At 41.3% G+C, this 19,406-nt stretch overlaps 1 protein-coding gene across 1 annotated transcript; it reads right to left on the reverse strand.

Annotated features, from left to right (window-relative positions):
* Positions 1 to 485: 485 nt before the first annotated feature.
* LOC311044898 (uncharacterized protein) lies at positions 486 to 19,406 on the reverse strand (the record flags this gene model as incomplete). Its single annotated transcript, XM_084056708.1, has 6 exons — positions 486 to 1,607; positions 1,695 to 1,947; positions 2,529 to 2,574; positions 16,507 to 16,546; positions 16,678 to 17,106; positions 18,648 to 19,406. The coding sequence occupies 6 exons, from the start codon at positions 19,404 to 19,406 to the stop codon at positions 486 to 488; spliced, it is 2,649 nt and encodes an 882-aa protein (XP_083912834.1).

Consider the following 19,406-nt stretch of genomic DNA (forward strand, 5'->3'; position numbering starts at 1 on the left):
CACGACCCATGCAAAAACTCCGTTTACCGTGTCCACACGGGAACACATAGCCGGAGTTTTAAAAAATCTACACTGTGGCAGGAGTTTTCCAAAAGATGCGTTTACATGGAGCAAAAACGCGTTTGCGTGTGGACGAACCCCCCAAAACGCATATAAAAAGCTACGTTTATGAAAATACCCGTGTACGTGTGGACGAAGCCTAAGTATGCTGGTATTTCCTTCTACATCAAATCTCCTCACCGAAAATCTACAAGCTCACAACGCGTCGTGTTGGGAGCGTTGGGAGCTTGTGGGACGACTATTTTCACAGAATATTCTGCCCAGAAAGGGATACTAGGGTTCATGTGGTTAAAAAAAACTAACATTTTCTTGTAAAGCTGAGGAATAAAATAGTCTTATGATTAGACTGTTTTAATCATCTTTACAAGAAAATGTTCGTTTTTTTTAGGAGATCATCTCTCCTGTCAAGACACACAGATTAGAGTCTAATCTGTGTGTCTGACAGGAGAGATGATCAGAGGAGCAGAGTTTTTACCAGCATCATTAAAATGAGGATTAAAGAATGGACAGAGTTTATCAGTGAATGTGCATCCAGTGAAAGAGTAGAGATGATCTCTGGTCTCCACATCATAAAAGGAGACCAGACCCTCCTCATAATCCACAAACACTCCCACTTTCTGGAGCTTCTCTCTTACAGGGATGGAGACATCAGGGTCAGCAGCAGCCCTGTATTCATTTCCGTTACCCATCCATATAGTCCAGTAACCATTGTTGGGGCATGTTGGGATTTGTTCCTTCCTGTTGGTGGACTCTCTGGCCACTCCTATACACCAAGTGGTCTTTGCTTTAACCTGAACCTCATAGTAAAACCTTCCTGAGGAGAAGCTTTGTTTTCCTAAGACATTAGAATATTGAGAGAATCTCTCTTTGTTGTCTGGGAGATTCTTCTTGACACCTCCATCATACACTTGTTTTCCATCCTTAGACAGGATGAGATTGCAGTGTGCTGTATCAAGGTTCAGAGTTACATCCACTGCATATCGCTGGATCCTCCTCAGATCATTATCAAACAGAGTCTCCATCTCTTTACAAAGTACCTTCTTCAGCTCAACCACAGCTATCCTCACAGTCTCCACATATGAAGGCTGATGTACTTTGACCTTTGTCCAGTCCTTGGTGGGTGGAGGGGTGTTGATGGATGTGAAGTTCTGGAGGAGGTGGAGGTGGTCTTCAGTGTGTGAGAGCTGCTTCAGCTCAAAGCTTCTCTTCTTTAACTCAGTGATTTCCTGTTCCAGCTCTTTAATAAAGCCATCAGCCTGTTTCTCTGTTGTTTTCTGTTTCTCTTCAATCACATCAATGAGTACAGCCTGGGTTCTCTCAATACAGCCTATGAGAGCAGTGAAGACCTGCACACTGTCTGCTATCTCTCTGTCTGCATCTTTCCTGCTGAGATCTACTGAGTGTTTGACCCCCTGAATCTTCACTTGTCTCTCCTGGATCATCTTCTGAACTTCAGCCTCTGTCTTTCCCAGCTCAGCCTTCTTTCCTTCACATTCTTCTTTCACAGATACAACTTTATGTGACTTGTGGTCTGACTCAGTGCAGCACTGACAAACACACATGTGGTCAGTCTTACAGAACAGCTCCAGAGGTCTGTCATGTTTTTCACATATATAGTCTGTCAGGTTCTTTACAGGGTTGATTAGTTTGTGAGGTTTTAACGCTGTGACTCTCTGATGAAGTTCCAGGTGAGTCACACAGTAGGAGGTCATACACATCAGGCAGGACTTCAGGGCTTTGACCTTGATCTCAGTACAGACGTCACAGGAGACTTCATGTGGTTTAGCAGGGTCTTGGTTTGTGCTGGAAGTTTGTTTCAGCTGCTTTGACTTCCTGAACTGATCGGCCATCTCTGAGAGAACTTTATTAACAGAGAATTCTGGTCTCCTGTAGAAGGTTTTATTACATACTGGACACCTACACACATCATTAGTGTCCCAGTGATGTGTGATACAGGTGTTGCAGTAGTTGTGTCCACATGGAGTGGTGATTGGATCAGTGAACACATCCAGACAGATAGAACACATTAACTCCTCTTCAGACAGATGAATGCTGGCGGACGCCATTTCTACACACTGGGAATAAAATTTATGTGATTTTTTAGTATCAAATGTTGTTCTTGAATTACATTAAACCTACAAAATGATTGCATATTGCATATACAGTGCATACATGGTATTGAGAAACGTAATGCAGATGATCCAAGAACAGTAACTTAGACGATAACTGTGTAAATATGTTTTAAAAGTTGTTGTAGTAGATAGCAAAGTTCAGACCACAACTGTAATGACAGTGGTGATATTGTTAGGATCACCTTCAGAATATTGGTGAAAAATAAACATTGACAGCCATGGACGGCCTTTATTCTAATGTTAATTCACACTTCATTCATATAAATAGAAGAACCGTGTAGTTTCATATAAATAGAAGAACGTGTAGTTTCAGTCAGTTAAATCATATGTACTCACCTGTCTATGTCCTTAAAGTCTTCTCTGTTGATGTTGGTTTTGGTATCTGAAATGAAGTAAAACATATACACAAAGGAATATTAGGAAAATGAATAAATTAGATACATAATGGATGCCAAGGACCTCAATGGAAACAAAACTGCAAGGACTTTTTTGTCAAAATGTTATTAACCGTATTTGTGCTTTTTTACATTATGCCTAATAAATATTCAATACAGCCTACTAATTGGAATATAACTTGGCTTTACATTCGGCAATAAACCAGTTTTAATGTTTACCACAGTATTTAAAAAATAATACGGGTGACATAAAAAATACCGTCCATACAGTACCGTCATATATGAATTAATATGTCATAATAAACGCCTATTTTGTGAAGCACTGTCTGTCTGTGTGATCAATCTACGACTTTATTTCAGCTTTACCTCTGAACTCCTTCGATTGAATATATATCCTCCTAAACATTCAAATATAACTTGTGTCGTTGCACCGTCCGTCCCGCAGTTTCTGTGGAAAGTGAAACTGAAAGCTTTCTGTTTACTTTCTGTGTGGAAACCTTGGTGATGCGAGGTTGTCATTTATTGCTATGTAGTTAGATCCGGTCTACAGCCCGCCTTTGTATCCGGTCATTTCCACAACCAACATACATATACACACAAACCGATTCCGTATCCTCTCTAAAAGGGATGGGTGTATAATATTGGCTGGTTCCAGCCGAAATTATAAGCTTGACTGTGTGTGCAAGCTTTGCATGAAAAAGGTGAAAGAAAAAGGAGGAAATACCAGTGAGTAATACATGTTGTTACGTTGGTACATCGTATATTTTGTCCTTAATTGTGTTTGATTATTTTAAAATGTTTTTCTACCGCTTATTGTGCTGCCTGGTGGTTCCTACAATGCCCGCTGCTGCCATCTAGTGGCGTTAAGAAATATAGGCTTACTGTTATAGGCTTACGGTTTCTGTGCTTCTTTTTTAAATAGGACGGTAGAATAAAAGGAACCATACCAGCGTTAAAACTAATCTATACCCAAACAATCAACTCACTTTGTCAAGAACACATTCTGCATGTACAGGTTGTCTGTGTGAAGCTACCATAAAGTTATATGCTGTACATTCATTCACTGGAGTGGGGTCCATTAAACTGGGAACTGCCAAACAGAAGCCAAAACTTTAATCAGGAAAAAAGTTGGTCCTCAGAATGACTAGAGACAGTGCCTGAAATAAGCCTGTACAAAATACAATTAAGCCAGAGCCTGCAGTACTTGGGAATTGTGTACAACGTTTATATTCCGTTTTTATTTAATTATTATTATGTCTTGCAGACACACCCAGAACAATGGGCCTCATTCACCAATATTCATTGTAAGTTCAGCACCAAACATTAATAATTAGCTATCCTTGTCTTAGGTATCCCGGTTAAGAACGCGTTTGTCGACACAGTTTTCATTGACGGGCCTATCAAAGGAATCCCTGCAACATGCTCATGTACTGTAATGAATTACAGGAGCTATAATATACAGTAAAGCCGTGTGTAATGGTTGCACCATACGCGTAATGACAGCGGGCTTATTGCAGGTGTAACAAAAAATAATCATGTTTAAACAAGAGGGAGAGACCGAGAGACATAGATATGGCCTTTACAGCACCACAGACAGAAACAGCTAGGCTTACTACTTGTAAGTAGATTTAAATAGATGCATTTTGTACTTTTGGGAACATTAATTGTTTCAAAATTACGTTCTCCTCTGCATTCAGCCATAAGATAAATGTGTTCATACTGTATCAAGCACAGCCAGATGTTCCAGGTGTGCACCAATATCTGGTTTATTGCAGGACGGCGTAGGTTTTTGTTTGTTTGTTTTTTTGACCGGCCATTCTCGCCCGCATGTTATTTAAAACTGCCAGATGCAAGATTTGCATCGACAAGGGGCGAGGCTGTGTGCTTGAGTCATTGGTGGCTCCCCCCAACACAACAAGATATAAGATAAGCTACGACTACTCCGAGTGCAACCAGAACTTATGACCCGAAACGCATGCGTCCCAAGAGTATTGCCATTTTATTTATTTTTTAAATACCCGGAGGTTGGCTGAGTCCTTCAGACAAACAGAAGAATTATGCAGCCTACTCACCTGTTTATTTCGTTAAGTCTTCTGTGTCAATAATAAAATCATTAATCATGTGAGGTTTATATACACAGTATGTATGATCTCTCACTGCTGTGGGTGGGTTTTATTTTTAAGTGTGATACATCACTGAGATGTCAGTCGACATTGTAAAAGTTAATCTTTCACTGGACTCATTTCATGTTGTCTGCATGTTCAAAGGTGCAGAATAAAATTATTACATTTAGGCCTACATTTATTTATTCTATTTTTATTTAATTATTGTCTATATGAGATGGTTAGACAATTGTCAAACTGTCATTTCCTGTGTGGTCATACTTTCATACCACTTTAAACATTAGTTTTAATTTTTCAGTGTGTTATCATCAACCATGTTTTTGATCAAAGTCCTTCAGATATTGTTTTATAACACGCTTGTTGTTAAGTGAATGGCCACCCCTCCCCCAACACCTCTGAAGTGCCCTTGAGCAAGGCACTGAACCCCCAAACTGCTTCAGTGGGGCTGCTCAGTGGCCAACAGTGAAAGACTTCCAGGTTTCAATTTCCAGGTTTTAATGTGTGTCTGTGTGAATGTGAAGCAAGGTTTTACTGAAAAGCCAACCTCCCCTGGGTAAATAAAGGTTAAAACATGTAGCCTATCTAGAGTGAATGGTTCTCAAAGTGTGGTCCGGGGACCTCCAGGGGTCCTTGAAGGGATTCCAGGGGTCCCCAGCAAAATGAATCACTATAGCATCAAAATCAGTTTAACCACTTTAACCCTAGTATATTATACATCGGCTATTTGAACATAGCCGATCTACAAATTACGTGTTGTGAGCTTGTAGCATTTCACTCTCCCTGTACCCCCTTGCTTCCTGCCACATTAAGTAAAACAAATACACAAAGGAATATTAGGAAAATGATTAAATGAGATAACTAATGGATACCAAGGACCTCAATGGAAACAAGACCTCAATGACTTTTTTGGTCGGACCTTTTAGTCAAAATGTTATTAACTGTACTTGTGCTGTTTTTAGTTTTTACATTATACCTAATAAATATTCACTACAGCCTTTATACTTATTGGAATATAACTTGGCTTCAGCAATAAACCAGTTTTAAGGGTTACCCCACAGTATCTAAAAATAATAGGGGGTGACTTAAAAAATACCGTCCATACAGTACCGTCATTATAATAATTCATAATAAATGCCTAAATTACTTTATTTTGTCAAGCACTACTGTCTGCGTGATAATCCTAGGACTTTATTTCAGCTTTACCTCTGAACTCTGTTGATTGAATATATATCCTAAACATTAAAGTATAACTTGTGTCGCACGTGCCCGTCCGTCCAGCAGTTTCTGTGGAAAGTGAAACTAAAGCTTTCTGTTTACTTTCTGTGTGGAAAGCCTGGTGATGTGAGGTGGCTATACTGGTCTGTGCTCAGATCCGGTCTAGAGCCCGCCTCTGTATCCGGTCATTTCCACAACAAACATATAAGCACACACAAACCGATTCCGTATCCTTTCTAATACGGATGGGTATGTAATATCGGCTGGTTCCAGACGATATTATAACTTATTGATTGATTGATTGATGTACTTTATTTAGTAAGACATGAGAACAGTACATGACAGTACATAACAGTACATGGAAGTACAAATTCACAATACAAGGTCTACTAAACTGGAAAGCTCATAAAGCACTAAGCTTGTTTAAAATGAGATCCCCATGCACACAAATCATGATGACATATAAGAGACAGCCAGATATACACACTACTATACAGAATGTATAGTAGTGTGTATAGTAGTGTGTAGTAAAAAGAAGAAAGAGAGAGGGGGGGGGGGGGGGGGGTAGGTTAGGTTAGGACATGGGGTAGGTTAGGACTTGGACAGGGGCCATTTTTCAATTGCAGCCTCCTGAAGGTGTATCTTTAGGGCAGTTTTGAAAGTGAGTAGGGTTTTACACTCCTTTACTCCTTTTGGTAGGGCATTCCACATTTTTGATGAATAGCATGAGAACGAGTTCATTCCCTTTGTTGAGCCAAATCTGGGTTGAACATGATTTGTGGAGCTGCCTCTGGTGTTATGGTCATGATTCACGTTTTGGAAGTATTTTGACAAATACAGGGGATCCCAATGTTGTGGCGTATCTTGAAGACCAGGCCCATAGCAAGTTGCTGTACTCTGTACTCGCGTTTTTGTTACCGGAGTAATCTCTCAAGAACAGATTCTGACCTGCGGTGGAATCTGTCGGAGCGGTTCGTCATAGTGTGTGGGCATTGGCTACAAGTGGGCGTGCCTTCAGATCAGGAAGCAGGCCGCGCTTTACCCAATCAAATGTAGTGGGCGGGATTCACGTGTCCATCCACCCTCCCCCCCTCGAAACTAGCCGAAACTAATTTAACAATAGCGTCCTCGGAGCGGACAAAACCACGGAAAGATATTCACATTTTAAATTACTCTTTCATCATAGAAACAAGTGGGCTTATAACCAAAACCATCCATGTTCTCTGGGAGAAGTGGTGTTAGTGTTCCGTGTAGAAATATTGTTAGTGGGAATGAAAACGTAGTCGCACCAACCGGAAGTGATGCGCTGAAGGCAGACATGAAACCGGCGTTTCCCTGCGCACTAGGCTTCCATTTGCCTCCGGCCAGATCCCACAGACAATATCAGAAACAGAGGTCGCTGTTTTTCATTTTCTGTGGGGTCTGGCTACGCGAGACTATTACCGGAGAGGTTTGCCTCCAAGATGGAACCCAGGTAGGTAATTTCCTCCTTTCTTGTGATAACATCATCACCCACTTTGATCGTGAAACTCTCAGCCTTGCTAAGGTTAGGACTGGACCCAAAGAGGATGGATTCAGTTTTACCCAGGTGTAAGGAAAGTTTGTTGTCGGAGAGCCAGATGCAGATCTTGTTGAGTTCAGTGCTGAGAGTTTTCTCAACCTGCAGCCTGTCCCTGTCCGAGACCTGCAGAGCCGAGTCATCTGCGAACAGGAACAATTTGCAGTCGCAAGCTGAAGACATATCATTCACATATATCAGGAACAGTAAAGGTCCTAGTATACTTCCTTGAGGAACTCCACAAGTCACTGGGAGGGGAGGGGACTGGGTGCCGTTTACTTCCACGACTTGCTCCCTCCCTTCCAGGTAGGATCTCATCCAGTTTACCGACGTATCATCAAAACCTATTGCTTAGAGCTTATCCTACTATAATTCTAGTAACCTCTGTCCGTCTGTAGTGGTGAGTAGGTGAGTACGTGAAGCTACCCGGTTCTCCTCAGTGGCTGGACCAATTGCTCTGATTTTGCACACAGCCATTGACCATTACCATCTGAACTTAACTGTGAAGCCCGTTTTTCAATTTCATCAAATCTCAGCTTCTTATTAGCGTTTTTGTGTAAAACACTGTCGCCATGGTTACGGGGCTGCCCAGCTATGGGACGAACTGCCTCCCGGGTTGCCAGATCATGTGCGTATATCCCCCCACGGATGCGTCGACCGGGTATGGTCTAGTTGATCATAATTGGGTGATTAACGGTGTCAAAGGCCTTCTGGAGGTCCAGCATGACCATGCCGCAATATTTGCCCTTGTTGACATCTTGTTTGATAGAGTCGTTCAAATAGAGAAGGCATGTGTCAGTGGAGTGGTTTGTTCTGAAACCAGATTGGAATTTGTAAATTAGATTGTTCTCGGCAAGGTACTTATCGACCTGTTCATAGACTATTTTTTCCATGACTTTCAAGATGGAGCTTAGAATAGAAATAGGGTGGTAGTTGCCTGGGTCTAATTGGTTCCCTTTTTTGTACAGAGGGGTCAGCCTTGCTTTTTTGAAGTCGTTAGGGACCCGTCCCTGTATGATGGAGAGGTTTATTATGTGAGTAATGATTGGAGCAATGGAGGCGGCTGAGTCTTTTCGAAATTTGGCGGGGATGTTGTCGAGTCCAGTGGCTCTGTGTTGTTGGAGTGCACTCAATTTTTTAAACACCTCATCTGTTGTCACAGGGGAAAGTTTAAAATCATCTTTGCGTACACCCTGTTTTTCGTAAAATGAGTCAACATACTCTCCACCATAGCTCCCAGAGTGCTCCAACTAAATCTGAGGCTACGGTTGTGAAGAATATGTTGAGGATTTTACTCACTTCCTGTTTGGTTGTAGTGAGAGAGCCATTAACCATGAGGTTTATGTTTGTAAACCTAGTTTTCAATTTCTTGCTGCAGCCTAGTAGGTTGTTGAATAGCTTCCAAAGCTCTCACACACACAAGGAGAAGCGTTTACAGCTGGTGTTATTGTTTTGCTCTGCAGGCCGAGGCTCTTAACTAACGCTGGTTATTCTATTAATGTTACACTGCGCGCGCGTGCATGTGTCCCGTGCATGTGCCCTTTTGAAATTCCAGCCCCTGCCTCTCCAAATCTCTCTGCACGTCTCTGCTCTCGTGGTTTGCTTTGATTTTCCTCAATTTTGTCATCGAGGTAACTTTTTTCTGCTAACGGCTTCTGGCTGTTACTGTGAATCTTCTTTTTTTAATTGGACGGTAAAATAAAAGGAACCATGCCGGCATTAAAAATAATCTGTACCCTTGCAACTCACTTTGTCAAGAACACGTTCGGCATGTAGGGCCTACAGGTTGTCTGTGTGAAGCTGCCATAAAGTTATAATAAACTGAACACTCTAAAATGGGAAAAAAATGGGCCCTCAGAATGACTAGAGTGCCTGAAATAAGCCTGTACTAAATAAAATTAAGCAAGAGCCTGCAGCGCCTGCAGTTACCCACATATGGGAATTCTGTACAACTTAGTGAGTGCCCAGGGCAAGAGGAGTCTTCAAGACCAGTATGTGTTGACATTTAAGTCATAATAGCGACTGGTTAAAGATAAAGCAATACAAAGAGAAGGGTCATTTGTATGTGTTTGGTCATTTTACATTAATTCTACATTTGCAAAAAAAAGATCACCAAAACATAACGTTTATATCCGTTTTTATTTCATTATTGTCTAGTATGAGTTGGATAGAATATTGTCTGAGAAGACCTGAAGAGTTCATATAGGCTAAGGTTCATTTCCTGTGTGGTCATAAGCTACTTTCATACCACTTTAAACATGTCATTGTCATTTTTCAGTTAGTTATCAAGCACATCTTCAATCAAAGTCTTTCAGATATTGTTTTATATCACACTTGCTGTTTACTCGGGAGACTGTCCTGTAACTGTGTAGTTTCACATGAAATAGTTGTGACAGGCAGGCCTCTAGCAGGCTTGTTTATCAGCAGCATCGTTGATGGGTTTGACACATCAAGTGTTGTTAACTTTTTAACATGTGACAGCTATGTTTTTAAAGTTGTTTGTCTGTTTTATTATTATTGTATTTGTATTTTTCTCTGTTATTTGTTGTTTTAAACTTTGTTCTGTACAGCACGTTGTAACTTTGTTTCAAAAAGCACTGTACAAATAAAGTAATTTGCATTACCTAAGTGCTAAAGATGTAGGGAAAAAAATAAAGAAAAAAAAAGTAGTGCTAGCAGGATAACACCAAAAAGCCCCAGGGGCTTGTTTCCATTGTGGTGTATTGTAACCATTTAGATTTTCATTATCCCCCATGTGTCCCCAGATCTCACATTGAGAAGCAGTACTCTATTATTTTAATACGTTAGAGCAGAGATTAGACACATCATTAGTAGGGGCTGCGAGTTATTGACAAATTTTAAAATGACCGCCTACAGTGTTATCGATTGACTCAAAAGACAACTAAAGAATCTCATAAAAGCATACAATTTGGCACACATGTCCCTTGGGTCATCCCAAGACATCCCAGAAGGGGTGCCCAAAAAAATCTTAAACAGGAAGTGAGTTATTGACAAAATTGAAAATGACCGCCTACAGTGTTGTCGATTGACTCAACAGACAACTAAAGAATCTCTTAAAAGCATACAATTTGGCATACATGTCCCTTGGGTCATCCTAAGACATCCTAGAAGGGGTGCCTGAAATGATCTGAAACAGGAAGTGAGTTATTGACTAAATTGAAAATGGCCGTGTACAGATGATGCAAAAGACACTCATGAAAAATAATCTCATAAAAGCATGACATTTGGTACAAATGTCCCTTGGGTGATCTGAATGCATCTTAAGGGGTGCCAAAAAAAAGTTTTAATAGTCTGTCAATGGAAAAGACTCCTCCCCCACGGGCTGCACTGCTACAACATTCAAATCAAGCAGTTTGCCAATCTGCACACCTTTATGGACACTCTTGCCAGAGGCTGCCAAAGTTTGTAGAGAACTCAAGTGTGGCTGCAAAGCTGAGCCCTTCTGTTCGAGAAAGTGTAGATGCCGGGATAATGGGTTACCTTGCAGAGCATTATGCCAATGTGCTGGTAATTGCGAAATGGCACACATGAATACATGTAGTTACTAAACAGTAATGATCAAGAAGAAAATACATAAGATAGAGTGTAAAACCAGCAAGAAGATGTAGAGTGCAAAATAAATAAGGTGCAGAGAGTAAAATAAGAATATGCAGAGTAAGATTAGATGCAGAGTAAAATAAATAAGAATATGCAGAGAGTTAGATAAATAAAGAAGATTCAAAGAGTAAAATAAAAAAATAATGCAGAAAGTAAAATAAATAAGATGACGTAGAAATGAAAACAGAAGGTAGACTACAAAATACGGCAGGTTATGCACTGCATAACCTGTCGTATTGAGTCTGCATAATATGCAGACTGCCGTGGTCAACTGTTTAAACAGCCATTTAGAATTTCTTCAACACGGTCCCTTCCTAAAAAGTTTAATAAACAAGCAAACAAACAAATAAATAACCCCTTCTAAGATATATTAAGAAGCACTCAATGTACGTACCAAATGGTACACTTTTATGACGTCCCTTTATGTTTTCTTTTGTGTCAACTGTTTAGGCGGTCACTTCCTGTTTAAAACCTCTTTGGGCACCCCTTGTAGGATGCGTTCAGATCACCCAAGGGACATTTGTACCACATTTCATGCTTTTATGAGATTCTTTAGTATCTTGCATCATCTTTCACACTGTAGGCGGCCATTTTCAATTTAGTCAATAACTCACTTCCTGTTTCAGATTATTTTGAGCACCCCTTCTAGGATGTGTTAGGATGACCCAAGGGACATATGTGCCAAATTGTATGCTTTTTGGAGATTCTATAGGCTTTTTGAGCCAATCGCCAACACTGTAGGTGGCCATTTTCAATTTTGTCAATAACTCACTTCCTGTTGAAGACTTTTTGGGCACCCCTTCTAGGATGTCTTATGATGACCCAAGGGACATGTGTGGCAAATTTTATGCTTTTTGGAGAATATTTAGTTGTCTTTTGAGTCAATCGACAACACTAGGCGGCCATTTTCAATTTGGTCAATAGCTCACTTCCTGTTTCAGATTTTTTTGGGCACCCCTTCTAGGATGTCTTAGGATGACCTAAGGGATATGTGTGCCAAATGTTATGCTTTTTGGAGATTCTTTTGGTGTCTTTTGAGTCAACGGTCAACAGTTTAGGTGGCCATTTTGGAATTTGTCCATAACTCACTTCCTGTTTAAGATTTTTTTGGGCACCCCTTCTAGGATGTTTTGGGATGACCCAAGGGACATCTGTAGCAAATGTCATGCTTTTATCCGCCGCGTAACGATTTTTCACTTAGCAGCCCCTACTAATAGGGGGGCCCACAGTGAACCTTTGTTCCCAGGGCCCAGAATTTGGTGCTACGCCCCTGGGTGAGTCACACAGGTGGAACCATGCAGTCTCTCATCAAGGGCAACAGGGGGAGGGGAGAGAGTGAGTGGCTTTTCCATAGCTTTTAAGTTATGTTGATAAGACAAAATCAGCAGGAATCACAGTGTTGTAAATGTATTTTCTGATAGATATTTCTATTCAAGGCTACCAATGTATGACTTTATTTTAAATGATGCTTTATTTTAACTTCAATCAATCAATTGTGTGGTCACCAAAAATGTTCGAGAACCCCTGGTCTAATGAGAAAAAAATGGATTTTGTTCCATTTGATTTCTCCCACTTGTTTTGTTTTTCCATCCAGTCTATGTATCCATCCATCCTACATAAAGGTGCAGAGAAATGTAATATTTGTTTACTGATTGTCTTGTAAACATGTGTATTAGTCGCAACTTGACCATTGTACACTTTGGGTGGAAGAATGGTGGCTATTTAGCTTGACAAGCCTTGCATCTAACAAGATATCAGCCCAGTGGGATAGATATCAGTCCAGTATGGTAGATATCAGACCAATAGGGTAGATATCAGTCCAGTATGGTAGATATCAGTCCAGTATGGTAGATATCAGACCAGTAGGGTAGATATCAGTCCAGTATGGTAGATATCAGACCAGAAGGGTAGATATCAGACCAGTATGGTAGATATCAGACCAGAAGGGTAGATATCAGTCTAGTTTACCAGTTTACTGACCTCAAACTAGACCATGGCATGGTATCATATTGCATGTATATTTTCCAGTGATGCAGTTTAACCAGGTGTAACAAAAAGTGTTTACAAGATGATGAAAGTATTTACATACAACCTAAGAATTTAAAAGAGAAAACAGCCGATCTACAAGCTCACAATGCCTCACTTCTTGTGAGCATAAACATCGGCTGTTTTCGCTATTTTTGAACGTTTTAGAAAAAACATTCAGATAAATGTAACAGGGAGACCTGCCTCCATTCAGGCTTCTGGGTCCACACCCCAATTACACATGTGTAGGTAATCGCTGATTAACCCCTCCCCTATAAATTCTAGTGCTCATGCACTCATTCTAGCTTGGCTCTCTGACTCTGTAGGTAGGCACTGGCTTGTCTGAGCAAGGTAGGCAATGGAGTGTTGTTTTGCTTTTAAACTGTTTACTGTTGTTTTGTATTTATTAATGGTATTAATGTTCCTCAGGCGCCCTCCTCTCTGCCTCACTGTTGAGTGCAGAGCAAAGGCCAAGAGGTGGTTTCTAGGCCAAGTAGGGCCCAAACCTCACTTAATCTGAGGTACGTTGTGTAAAGTTGCCTTTGTATTGATTGTGCCCTCCTACAGTATGGTGGTTATAACATTATTCTGTACTTATAGGCCCCTGTATTCTCCCGCCAGTATAGTGCTGCTTTGGTGCCCCTGTATGCTGCCATGCCCCTGCCCTAGACACAGACCTTGACTGTTGAGGTATTTAATGCTCTGTATTTTGATTTGAAAGTATTTTGATTTATAATTATAATGCCTGGTGGGGGCTAACTGTTGTCTTTTGTTTTATAGGCGCTCCTTAGCTCCATTGCTGCCTTTGCCCCTTTTCTTAGTTATTTATTTATTGTATTTTACTTTTGCATCGATCACCAACTGCCACTGATTATGCCACTGTTTATATATAATTATCTAATTGCCATTTCTGTACCCCATTAGTTGTTTTTTATATAAGTGGTGGCAACATTTTTGGACACCACACGGGTCTTCCCAACAATAGCGAAGATTGAAGTCAGTGTGAACATGGCCAAATAATAACTTAATAGCTGAACTAGGTCTAATGAAGCACGCTAGCATTTAGGCTAACCCTCCTGCCTGAGGCTGCAGTAAAACTTGCACTGTCAGCAACAACTGTTGCAGTGTGAATGAGGGGAGCGGAGCAGAGCACGGTTACTGTGGGGGGCGGGCCGTCTCCCCATTCGTGTCGCCATTGGCTTAAAGGAGTGAAGGACAGCCAGGACAGCCAATGACACTTAGGTGTCACTTAGGTGTCGGACTATGTCCCAGCCTGTCTGTAGACACGGCGCTCTTCGAGCACCTGGTAAAAACCTTAATGTTTACTTTATTTTCTCTTATTCTTTATAGACGTGTTTCCTAGGGACCCATTGTTAGGTCATAGAACCATTTTCGTGGGTCAAGGAAATTATATATATTTTTTACATTGGCTATTATTTGTTTTTTTTCTTCAGATTTTTGAAAATAAATATTAAATAATAATCAAAAATCGGTCCCCAAAATCACAAGACAAATCCATACATTTAAAATAATAATAATAATAATAATAAATAGTTAAAATACCATACCACGTCCATATTGGCGGTCATCAAGTATAATGGGCTTAATTGGTTAATATATGTTTTGTAATAATAAACAAAATCTGCAAAGTAACAATATTTGGCTCATGTATCTCAACATTGTACTTAAGAACGGTACTTGAGTAAATGTACATAGTTACTTTACACCACTGATTTTTTTTGCTCACATTTTAACCCTGAACCCTTTACATAAAACACCCTATAGGAATACAACATGAGAGTTATTCTTCAAAGGTTTATTTTTGTACGAAAGTGAGTAAAGTTCAAGCAGCATACAAGCATTTGCGAATAATTGAAATTTGTGATTTCTAGTAAAGAATTACATTTTCATCTATTATAATTGATAACATGCAGCTTACATAAAGAACCAATCATTAACATCAGTGTGACATGTTGTGAACTTATCTGCTATTTGCGAATAGCTAAGTAGGATAAGTGGTTGATAAAAAAATGTGGTGCCTTTGGGGCGGGGCTTAACTCATTTCAGTTCGTCCCTATTGGTGGTCTGAGTCCACTTACCAAATTTGTACTTGGTAGCATGCTGCAAACTGGAATAATGGCTGTTTAAAGCCCAGCCAATGGGCAGACAGAGGGGGCGGGGCTTAAGTAATTACAGTTCGTCCCTATTGGTGGTCTAAGTCCACATGCCAAATTTGGACTTGGTGGCATGCTGCAAACTGGACTTACGGCTGTTTAAAGCCCAGCCAATAGGAAGACAGAGGGGGCGGGTCTTAATTAATTTCAGTTCGTCCCTATTGGTGGTTTTAGTCCATGTACAAAATGTGTACTCCGTAGCATGCTGCGAACTGGAGTTATAGCTGTTTAAATGCCGTGCTCAAACGGACAGACATAACATACGGCGGCTGTGGCTCAGGAGGTAGAGCAGGTCGTCCAATGATCCGTGTGTCGGAGGTTCGAATCCCGGCTCCTCCTCCTGTCCACATGTCGAAGTGTCCTTGGGCAAGACACTGAACCCTACACTGCCTCCAATGATTCGGTCGGCGCTAGCTTGCCACCATTGGTGTGTGAATGTGGGAAAAGTGGGGACGCTGGCGTCGACTGTTCGCCGCTCCACCTCCCAATGTCCCCTCCCTGTATGAATGAATGAACCATTGTAAAGCGCTTTGAGTAAGTTTGAGTACTTAGAAAAGCGCCATGCAATTCATTATACGGACGGACATACGGATGTCAAGTGCGTGTGTGTGTGTGTGTGTGCGTGTGTTCGTGTGTGCGCATGTGTGCAGTATTGGCTTGTGTGTGTGTGTGTGTGTGTGTGTGTGTGTGTGTTGAAGTGGCGCGTGTGTTGCTACTTTGCCGTGTTCAAACATACGGACGGACGGACGGACGGACACGCAGACATAGTCAAATGTAGAGCGGCTGGCACCGCTAATAAATGCTTCAATAGAGATCTAATTTACCATATTAGACTCACGTTGTACTTCACATGTCAAATGAATGTGTTGTGTTTCAATAGAATATATTGGTTAGGAATAATAGTTAAATGTCTTAATTTGAAATGACAGTTAAATTAACCTTGCTTTATACACATTTGTTGTCTTAATCACTTATAAACTAGATATATTTAGATAACCGGGTTCCCTGAGGGCTCTGTACTAGGTCTGTTAGTATGTCCTTCTATACAAAATATCTTTACAGAAAATAGCCACAATAAACTTGTAGATCATCTATTATCGCCGAATGTTAGTAACAGAATAGGGACTCTAGGGTTCATATGGTTAAATTAAAACTAACATGTTCATGTAAAGCTGAAATTAAATTAATCTAAATTGTGTGACTGACAGGAGAGATGATCAGAGGAGCAGCGTTTGTACCACAAACGCTGCCACATGGATTAAAGAATGGATAGAGTTTCTCAGTGAAGGTGCATCCAGTGAAAGAGTAGAGATTAACTCTGGTCTCCACATGATAAAAGGAGACCAGACCCTCCTCATAATCCACAAACACTCCTACTTTCTGCAGCTTCTCTCTGACAGGGAGGAGTACCTCCGGTTCAGCATGAGCCATGTACTCATTTCCAAACTTCAACATTATTGTCCAGTAACCGTTGTTTGGTCTCCGTGTGATTGATTCCATCCTGTCGCAGGACTCTCTGGCCACTCCTAAACTCCACCAGGTCTTCCCTTTAACTTTAACCTCATAGTAAAACCTTCCCGAGGAGAAGCTTTGTCTTCCTAAGACACTGGGAGAATTTGAGAATCTCTCTTTGTTTTCTGGGAGATTCTTATTTGAGCCTCCATATTTCACTTGTTTTCCGTCCTCAGACAGGAGGATGTAGGGATTTGCTGTATCAGGGTCTAGAGTTACATCCACTGCATATCGTTGGATCCACCACAGCTCATCACACAGCTTCTTCATCTTCTGACTGAGTTTCTTCTCCAGCTGAGCCACAGCTGTCCTCACAGTCTCCACATATGAAGACTGATGGACATTGACCTTTGTCCAGTCCTTGGTGGGTGGAGGGGTGTTGATGGATGTGAAGTTCTGGAGGAGGTGGAGGTGGTCTTCAGTGGCCACAGTTACATGGACCATCATGTATTCATTCAGAATGAATTCATTCCGAATGAACTCATTCTGAATAGAGGAATCTGATCCACTCACCTGTTTACATGGGACCTGAATAAAAGTATTCCTCGTTTACATGACCAAAGCATTCATTCAGAATATAACTTTTGACATACGCAAAGTGGTTCCCGCCTACGCCCGGGCATGGACCAGGGGCCACTACCCGGAGCAGAGCTTCCCCTGGTGGGCATGGGAGGAGGCAATAGCCCCCTTGTGCCTCCGCGGCGGAGGTCTATCGGTCGTACCAGGCAGCGTTGTATGCGGTGCAAGCCTGTGTTCCTTTGTCATCGCCGTTTTAATGCAAAAGTAGCAGATCTACAAGTTCAGACCAGTTTCTTTTTTTGTATTGGTACCAGACACGGTAAAACGTAGGCTAGCCTATAGTATTTGTCACATTTCTCATGTAGGTACCGTACGATGATGTCATCGCGCATTCGCACATGGGCATTATAATAATAAATGGAGAGAGAGAGAGAGAGAGAGAGAGAGAGAGAGAGAGAGAGAGAGAGAGAGAGAGAGAGAGAGAGAGAGAGAGAGAGAGAGAGAGAGAGAGAGAGAGAGAGAGAGAGAGAGAGAGAGAGAGAGAGAGAGAGAGAGAGAGAGAGAGAGAGAGAGAGAGAGAGAGAGAGAGAGAGAGAGCAACACTACAGTCTATGATCAATGCGTTTACGTGTGGATAGGGATTTAAAAAAAAAATCTTTGTCATGTGGCCAGGGATTCTTTTTAAAAACTGAGGACTAAAATACCTGTTTAGAAAAATATCCCAGCAATCCTCGGAGCGTCCGTTCTCCTGGACAAGTCTGGGCTTAACCATTACAGGCTTATTAAATGACGCTATTAGAATCATTAATTTCATCCCGCAGGAGCGAGCGCTTCTCAGCACCAACCGTGGCTGAATTAGAGATTTGATAGGTCATTTTTGGACAATTCTGACAGCCCTACTGCACAGACATGCGCAAAGGAATGCATGTATTCCAAACGGACAGGAGCGTTTGGAATAAAGTGTTTACATGGTCAATTCCGATTGATTTAACCCGATTCAAACGGTCTATACCACCCCTCCTATTCCGAATGAAAATGCATTCGGGTCAGACTGGAATGGAATATTCTATTCCAATTGGGGTGTTTACATGAGCAAATCTATTCGGAATGAATTCATCCATTCATCCATTCCGAATAGAAGTGTATTCATTCCGAATACAACTGTCCATGTAACTGTGGCCACTGTGTGAGAGCTGCTTCAGCTCAGAGCTTCTCTTCTTTAACTCAGTGATTTCCTGTTCCAGCTCTTTAATGAAGCCTTCAGCCTGTTTCTCTGTTGTTTTATTCTTCTTTTCAATCACATCAATGAGCTCAGCCTGGCTTCTCTTAATACAGCTGATCATAGCAGTGAAGACCTGCACACTGTCTGCTTTCTCTCTGTCTGCATCTTTCTTGCTGAGCTGTACTGAGTGTTTGACCCCCTGAATCTTCACTTGTCTCTCCTGGATCATCTGCTGAACTTCAGCCTCTGTCTTTCCCAGCTCAGCCTTCTTTCCTTCACATTCTTCTTTCAAAGATACAATCTGATGTGACTTGTGGTCTAATTCAGTGCAGAACTGACAAACACACATGTGGTCAGTCTTACAGAACAGCTCCAGAGGTTTGTCATGTTTCTTACATATAAAGTCTTCCAGGTTCTTTACAGGGTCGATGAGTTTGTGTCTTTTAAACTGTTCGACTGTATAATGAGGCTCCAGGTGAGTCTCACAGTAAGAGATCTTACACATCAGGCAGGTCTTCAAGGCTTTGAATTTAGTCTCAGTACAGACGTCACAGGAGACTTCATCTGGTTTAGCAGGTTCTTGATTTGTGCTGGAAGTTTGTTTCAGCTGCTTTGACTTCCTGAACTGATCAGCCATCTCTGAGAGAACTTTATTAACAGAGAATTCTGGTTTCGTATAGAAGGTTTTGTTACATAGTGGACACTTACAGACATCAGTGTCCCAGTGATGTATGATACAGGTGTTGCAGTAGTTGTGTCCACATGGAGTGGTGATTGGATCAGTGAACACATCCAGACAGATAGAACACATCAACTCCTCTTCAGACAGGCGAATGCTGCAGGCAGATGCCAT

Source organism: Gymnoscopelus microlampas (genome assembly GCF_963454915.1).
Source record: "Gymnoscopelus microlampas genome assembly, chromosome: 5".
Lineage (NCBI taxonomy): Eukaryota > Metazoa > Chordata > Actinopteri > Myctophiformes > Myctophidae > Gymnoscopelus > Gymnoscopelus microlampas.